We start from the raw sequence: 8326 nt of genomic DNA, 5'->3' as shown, positions 1-8326 counted from the left end.
ACTGTGTCATCTGTCAGACCTCATGCTGTTGCCACCACCACACTACCAATTGGGGCTTTCCTTAAATTAACCCTAAGACACAGACACAGACACACACACACACTTTTCTCTATCTATCCGATCTCAGGGGAACACATGTGGGACAGTTTGTGCCAGCATGAGGGCAGATGTCAGTCATGGCGACTACCTTTGTGTGTGGAGAAATGACCCTTACTGCTTCATTTCATTGTCATTCATTTGGTCCTGTGGGGCTTGTTCATTTTTACTGTGAGCATGACGCATCCAATTCATCACGTGGCTTAAAAAAAAAAAAGCTCGGCAGACTGTAAATGCATATGGAGTGACATGTGCCTGACTGGATGGATGCATGTCTGGAATTGGGAATGGAGATTGCATTAGGCATGTTGAGATGCAGTTATGTTAATTTACATAAAATAAAACTCTTGCTTCTTGGTTGTAATGGTAAATAACAACTGTTTAAAGGTTTTATTCATCATGAAAACATAAAAAACAAAAACAAAAAAAACCCTTTAAGACTATTAACAAGCCAGAGTGCACAGTGTGGGCAATGTTAATTTATTTTATTCGTTTTAGAAATACATTTTCTACATTCGGAAATAAACAAGAGCAAAAACACTCTTGTTGCATGCGCTGATTTTTGTTTTTTAGGTTAACCATGAAAAAGTGGACGCTCAAAGTGAACAAACGACGACTCTTGTAGTTGCTTTCTGGAAGCTTAACATTACAGTAAAAAACATTATCATACATTATAAATTAGGAGGGGGGGGGGGGGGTACATTTATACACAAATCGACTCAAATCTACAGCGATAAAATAGGTTTGCTTTTGAAGCGGTAGATGACGCAAGGAAATAATAATAATAATAATAATAACAATAATAGGCATTACAATGCATCAAAACTGTCCCGCACAACAATAGTAGAGAAGCTTTAAGCCATATGACAATACACAACATGTTCATATATAAACAGACGCGGACACAGTTGCCCAGCAGCTCAAATTATCCAGTTATTATCTACCTATTTAAATAGGCCTGTACAACAAATTTACCTTCATGTTTCACAGTCTCACCACAAACACTGCGTAAAGATTCTTCGCTGTGTTTGTGCTGTCTCAAATCATCTAGAATATATCACAGGATCAGTCATGTTTACAGAAGAAAGTGGAGTCTAGTTCCAGGGCCGATATTCTGGATTTAAAACTGTTAAGCCGCTGTAAGGAAAGTTTTGTCCGCTATTCTTCTGATGGTCCTTCAGCGGAAACAGGGACTCCTCCTGCAATCCTCTCTCCGGAGAAGACGGGAGAATGGTGCTGTCCAAGATTTGCCTTTCTGCGGGGAAGAAAAATACCAGAAAATATGTAGTTTAAAAAAAAAAGTATGCAACATTTTAGTTTGGCAGTTTGCAGTAGTTTTTTTTTTAAGGGCATTGCCAATGACAGCAGTCTGTAGCAAAGCTAATTAATATTTCAACTGTCTTAGGTTAATTTTATTATGGAATATTATTATTAATAATAATAATAATAATAATAATAGTACTGAACTTCTATTCCTCTTAATATTCGATTGCTTCAATTGCTCTACTGTAATGAAGCTTTAGACAGCACCCATAAAAACGTCTGAACCCATAAAATAAACACCTGATGCCATGCTGTTAGCCTAAAACACTTCCCATGCGGGTATTTTAAATCGAGCGCTTACTTTTGTGGCTTTTCATGTGGTATTTAAGCTCCTGCTCTTCTTGGAAAGACACTCCGCACAGCTCGCATGGATACGGCTTGTCTCTGGCGTGCGTCCGACGGACGTGGCTGTCGTGGGCGGCGTGGGAGGCGAAGGCCTTCCCGCAGTGCTTGCACTTGAAGGGCCTCTCACCGGAGTGCTGTCGGATGTGTGTGCGCAGAATGCTGGAGGCAGTGAAGGCCTGGGAGAGTGGAGTTTAAAACACTGGGTAAATAAGCGCAATTTCAGTTGTCAAGTTAAAGGCAAGATAAACGTTGTTTATTTTTTTTTATAAGCTAACAGTTACCTTTTTCACAGGAGCCAAAAAATATTTTTCAGAAAAAGTTTTGATTTTTGATTTTTTTTTAATGCTCCTTAACATTTCGTGAACACTTTTGTTAAAGGATTTTTTCCCCCTGTTTTTGTGGCATTTTTAGGGGCAGCCTAGTGCTCAAAGGCGGCAAAAACCTTTGGGCTCGTGCCACATTGCTAAAATAGTCGAAATAAAGGAGAAAGGGGAACAGCTTGAACAAAACGTCCACAGTCCGCATAAAAAGGGAAGGATATCGAGAACAAAAAAAACTTCTGCTCATTCCAGGGCCATAAAATAAAAGTATAATCTTGGCAGACAAAGGGGTGGGTGTACATCTGGCGATAATTAGCATGTAAGTGTCTATGCAGAGCGTGCCCTCCGCGAGGAACAATAAGGAGAGGCGCGTGCCAAATGCACCGTAACAGGAGGAAACCCGAAATGGTTTAAAGAGGAACGAGTAGAAAGCCTGCAGGTCTAATAGAAGCAGGTTGGGAAAAACCTCTCAGAGGACAGTGTCGTTATTGCTGGTAAAACAATTTATGTTTCTAAGATTTTCATTTTATTTTTTTTTGTATATATTTATTTTTGGCAGCACACCCATGGCGTATTCAAACTATTCTGGCACCAGCAATTAAGTCGAATTCCAGGATTTATTCCTATTTTTCTTCAGCATCGAGCCAATTGTCAAACGGTCTCGTCTTTGTCAAGCCAAACGCATCTTTAGAAAGAATACAAAAAAAGCTTCTTACCTTATTGCAGTAGACACACTTGTACGGACGTTCACCCGAGTGCACGCGCATGTGTTTGTTGAGACTGGAGGACTGGGAGAAGCTTTTCCCACAAACCGAGCACTGCAGCAAATTCACATACACAAAGTGTCACTCGAATGCATTAAGCTCAAAATAAAGCTAAAAAGAACCTAACCTCATTTTGTGAATGGGTTTAAATACATTTCGGAGTTGTTTTCGTTTTTCAGAAACAAAACAAAATGCAAGTCTCATATAAATGTTATTATTATTTTTTTTTTTTTACGTCCAATAAAAATCTGAAGGTCCCTGTGACGCAGTGTAGGAGCTGTTCTTTCAGCACCATCTAAAACTTTTCACAGACCACAACCATGTAAAGGGAGGTTTGTGTGGAAATCCCTCACAAAAGCAAGACGGATGCAGGGATGTTGTACCTTGTGAGGTCTGTGTTTCTCGTGGACGTGGAGGATGTGGATCCGTAATCTGTCCCTCTTCTCGAAAGATCTGTTGCAGAGGTGACACGGAAACTTCCTGTCCCCCTGATCCACGCAGCGGGTGTATTTCAGGTGTTTGTCTCTGTAGTATTTGTACGCAAAAACCTTCCCACATCTGTCACACTTGAAGCCTTCGCTTGAATCTGGGGAAAAACTTTTTTTTTTTACAAAAACACTAAATATATGTATGATGATTAAAAAAACTGAAGAAGATTAAATCCTGACCTTCAGAGGGAGGCACCGCGTTGCTGTCCTCTCTAGGGTCTTTCAGTGTGAGGGGGATCCCGAGGAACTGGATGTAGCAGTCTCCGTACCACACCAAAAGCTCCTGGCCTGGCGTGATCTCCTTGCAGGCCTCGTAAAATATCTGGCCCTGGACCTGCACGGCAACCAGGTTCTGCTCCTCGGGAAAGCGAGCGCACTTCACCAGAGACATCCAGTTACCAGATCCCCCTCTTCCGTCCACAAAGTGACTGAGGCGGCCGTTCTCAAACACCTGCAGGGTGTGTTAGAAGTATTAGAAGTATCGACAAAAAAAATCTAGATAAAGACCAGTACTGTGAGGAGACAATTCACCACCCTACCTCCCACATCAAGGTGTTATCGTCGTATATTTTAATTTCGCTTGTGTTGACTAGTTTTCCTTGGAAAGGTCCAAAACGGGCGCCTTTAGGAATACTGCGTTTATCCGCAAAAACACCACAGCTCGAAGCGTTTCCCCAGGATGCCTGGAGAATGGTTAACCCTGCAGCACAGAGCCAAAGCGGTCTCAGATTTCATTACTCTATCATGCAATCAAGGACACACGTAAAGGTGATTCAAATAAATAAATAGATAAAAATGGTGGCTTCTTACCCTCTGGAAGTTCAAGAGTTTCTTTGTCCAGTGGGAAAATGTGTGAGTCAGAAACTAAAGAGAAAACAAACAAATGTGAACAAAATAGGGAGATAAAAAAGGTTTATCGTTACTATTTGAGCGGGAGTATTTGAGTAGTGTTTCATCTTTAACTGCATTACAAAGATTCTGATCGATGTGTTATATTCGGCTATAATAGTAGTGACAGGGAAACATTTATGTTTGGGGGATAGCGTGAAATCAAGGGCAGTTTTTATTATCGCACACCAAACAAAATGAAACGCCAGTCATTTTAATCCATAGTCCGTAATCTGAATTCTCACTTGAGTTTTCCGGCAGGGCCACTCCTGATATGGCGTGACCCACGCTACGCTCCTGGCTGCCGGAGTATCCGTAGAGCACCGTGAACAAGTCGTCCTCACTGAAGTTGTACGATGCGCCCTTTTTCTCTGTGGAATGGTCCGTGCTCCGGAGCCGAAGGAAGCTCTCCTTGGGCGGTGTGTTGGCGGATGTAGGAGCAGAAGAAGACCGTTCACTGGACGGGCTGCTGAAGTCTGAAGACAGCGGACCGGCGGCGTGTTCGGTCACCACAGCAGCCAGCTCCTCCGGTTTGGAGTAGAGTGGGTGTCCGGGCAACATCTGGCTCAGATACGGGATGCTGGAGGCGCTCAACATGTGTTCGTGGAGGACCGAGGCGTTGTGGCCGGCCTGGCCGAGAAAGGGAGTGGCCCCGCCGTGCAGGCTGAGCGGCAGGGAAGCCTGAGCGTCCGACACCAGACGACCGAGGGACTTGAGCGGGTGGAGAAGGTTGTGCGTACGCGGGAAGAAGTCCACATAGTGATGAGGGCCGGGGAGAGGAGCTGGGTAGAAGCCGCGGGCAGGACTGCCCTTCAGCATGCCGGCTGGATAGCTCTTCTCCTTCAGCATTACAGGGATGCTGGACAGGGACACCGACATGACAGCACAGGAGGTGAGGCAAAGGGTCAAATGGAGAAGATGATGTAGCCTTCTGTGGGGAAGAGAGATAGAAGCAAGTGGGAGCGTGGGTAGAGGGGAGGGGGTGTAGTCATAAAAGTTTAATGTAAGAAATCTAAAAAAGGAAACAGGACATCAAAAGAGGCCGAACCCACCAGAACTGATTATTTTAATGAACGTAAGACTTTACTTCGCTCTCCAGTTATGAGCATTTCTTCCAAATATTTTAAGATTTTTCCAAAGGTGTTAAGAAGCTTGGCAACCCTCTGGTTAAATGTGGAACTGATACAAACTGCAGATGATTATGGCTAAGAAATTGAAATCTACAACAGGTTCGCAGTGTTTTTCTTTTAAAATGAAAAGCAATGAAACTGTCGGCGACAGATGAAAATACTGCGCACATAAAGGGGGAAAGCAATCCGCAGTGAACTCGGACAGCCGATTTTGCATTATTTCCAGCTGAAGGGTCACACACAAGCCACACATCAAATGTTCATCAGAGGCTTTTCAGATGACCCCACTGCATGATGGTGTGCTTTTTAGGAACAGTTTACCAGTCAGCCAGTAAATAGAGAGACAAATCAGGGTCATGACACTAATTAAAGAACCGCTGGCCAGAGCAGAGGTCAACATTAATGAAGCTTTTAATGACTTTTACAATCAGCCCGCTGTATGAAGGGAAATAGGGTCGCGATAGGAGTGCGTAATGCCCGCTGGGGGGGCTTTAAAATTACTTTTTAAAAGGTACAAACAAATATGAATCATGTGAAATGATGACTGAAATTAAAGCGGACCGCTACAAACATTTTGTGAACTTTAATAAAGAAGCTTACCTTCTGAAAACAATTAGAGGAGCTTCACGCGGGCGATGTGTCCGTCATGCCCACAGGCCAGAGTTTGATCAACCTCCCGTGCTGTAAAATCAAACACTGCAGACAAACGTTCAGATTCTGCCGGGAGCAGCCGAAACTTAAGAGAGGATGTGCTGCTCTGTGGTCATCTGAGGGCACCTATGCTGTATACAGCTATCTCCTTACTCCTATTGGCCAGGAGTCAGCTCAACCTCATGCATTTCAATGCCACCCACCCCATAGGAATAGATTTTCTCAGGGCCAACCCACCCCCGTGTTCTTTGCACTTCGGAGTCGGCTCTCTTTGCCACAGTGAGGCCGATTATGAGAACGAGCCTAAGATTTCAATTTGCTCACGAGGCGTGGAGTGGATTATCGTGCTTCACACTTAGACGCTAGAAATAAAGAAGAGATTTAAAAAAAAAAATAGCGGGGAAATGACCAGGCATTTATTAGATCACTGCTCCGACCTTTATTGTATACAGAAAAAAAACTTAACCCAATCCCCATCAATACTTCAGTAAAGTGCAAATGTAAAGTTGTTTGCTTTTTTATAAAATGTTTTTATTGCTAATTTTAAACAGGCAATTTTCTTGTGCTCTAGATCAGCGGAGCTTCTTGTGTTTTTTTGGAAAAATAAAACAAACATAAGAGGCCTACAGCTTCATAAAACCATTTAAAAAGCTCAGTTTTTACTGGCGAATGAAATATTTCATTCGAAACTTTTGGCGATTCGATGACTTGCGATCTTTTATATTAATAAAAAAAAGTCTACCAATTATATAACATTTACAATAGCTTATCATATACTGAAATATATTTGTTCAACTTTGTTATGTTTATGAAAAACTAAATAAAGATGTCACTAAGTAGCCAGCTAATAACTTTTTTATGTTTCAGTTAGAAAAACAAAACCTGAACACTAATCTTCGTGCGCTGGGAAATGAAATAAGAGTCGCTCGATTAAATAATGCAATAACAGAATTCTTTATTTACAAGGCAAATAGCATCAGCGAAGCCATATTAGTTCACAACTTGCATAACTGTGGTTTTAACTTCTCTTGTATATCTAACTTTGCATAAAACGCTCACACACTAGGGGTACAATGATCGATGCGGGTATACAGTGTGACTCGTGAACAATGCAGAAAAAAATATCTCGGGAGGAGGGGGGTAAAACACAACAGTAAGCTTTCTTCAGAAAGTCCATAGAGTATATTACATATTGCTTCGGTATCCCTATGTATCATCACCTTTGTCCATACAAACAGTGAGCGGAGGGCGAGGAGATGACCCAACACGGAACAGAGAGCAAAGGAGAACCGTGACCAAGTTCCCAGCAGCTGAGAAGAGTTGAACAATGATGCACCCATTCAATATTGTACACAAGTCATTATACAAATTTATACAGACAGCGGTGTAATGTACAAGAACGGACAAAATCTAAGGCATTATGCTAGGGTTTTTAGCATTTCAAGGTTGCATCTTAGCTCTAAGAAATTGGCAGACAATACAAAAGGGCATTTAAAGTTCTTCAAAACCATAAGTTACAGAGGAAAAAAATATTTTTGATTCATGGGTCCAAAGCCTGGATATCTGTGAGGGGCAAAAATCATTTATTTGCTCCTGTCCTCATTATAAGTGCTAAAAAGAAAAAAAATGCACTGCTACCAACATGGCTTTAAGTCTTTTTAAAATCTTAACAATCTTTGGAAATTTTGCAAAGGGCTGTGATTCCTTTTTTAAAAATGGCTCAAAAGGCTGATTCTGCACGGCCGCATCTTTTTTTTTTTTTCCTTGTACAATCAAAACAGCATCTATCAAAAAGGTGGGATCTCCTGTAGGTCTACGACAACAACTAGAACAACAAAAAAAGCACCTGCAGAACAACCAAAGCGTTAATGCAGGCTTCCTTTGTTCCACAGTTGAATTGCTACAGCTTCAAATTTCATACAGAAATTAAAAGTGGAAAAAACAAGGAAAAAGAAGCAACGATGGATAACGTCAGAAACACCGAGAAGAGCACGGTGTAACCGCACATGTTGTCCACACCTCAATGCACCACCAGTCACATCCTTAGGCCTTTATGGACAATACATTCAGAGTGATTCTCTTCCTGTTTTATGATGTAACATTTACATCAGACCCTGTTGAGTGACATCATCATAAATTTCTTGTTTTTCCTGTGGGCCAAACCATGGTAACCATCAAATGGTTACTTAGAAAAAATAAATAAATAAAAAGAAAATGAGTAGAATTCAGAAATCCAATTGAAATGTGAAGATTATTTGGCTTGCTCAAAGTCTGTCCTGGGTTAAAATAGTCAATATAAAAAGTTTATTTTTTTTTTTGAG

At 41.6% G+C, this 8326-nt stretch overlaps 1 protein-coding gene across 2 annotated transcripts; it reads right to left on the bottom strand.

The window, feature by feature from the left end:
• Window positions 1–570: 570 nt before the first annotated feature.
• On the bottom strand, window positions 571–6095 carry prdm14 (PR domain containing 14). 2 transcript variants are annotated; one of them, XM_026179490.2, is made up of 9 exons: window positions 5955–6095; window positions 4470–5155; window positions 4147–4200; window positions 3876–4036; window positions 3517–3787; window positions 3232–3434; window positions 2801–2902; window positions 1721–1940; window positions 571–1351 (listed from the first exon to the last, which is right to left on the bottom strand). In XM_026179490.2, exons 2-9 carry the CDS (start codon window positions 5101–5103, stop codon window positions 1191–1193), a joined length of 1806 nt encoding a protein of 601 aa, XP_026035275.1. In that variant the 5' UTR covers window positions 5104–5155; window positions 5955–6095; the 3' UTR covers window positions 571–1190. The 2 variants fall into 2 exon arrangements, with proteins under 2 accessions (XP_026035275.1, XP_080162112.1); XM_080305986.1 differs by having other exon boundaries at window positions 4470–5152; window positions 5955–6089.
• Window positions 6096–8326: the final 2231 nt, after the last annotated feature.

This window comes from Astatotilapia calliptera, chromosome 9, assembly GCF_964374335.1.
Source record: "Astatotilapia calliptera chromosome 9, fAstCal68.1, whole genome shotgun sequence".
In the NCBI taxonomy this organism is placed as follows: Eukaryota; Metazoa; Chordata; class Actinopteri; order Cichliformes; family Cichlidae; genus Astatotilapia; species Astatotilapia calliptera.
This window is presented reverse-complemented; position numbering and strand designations above follow the sequence as displayed.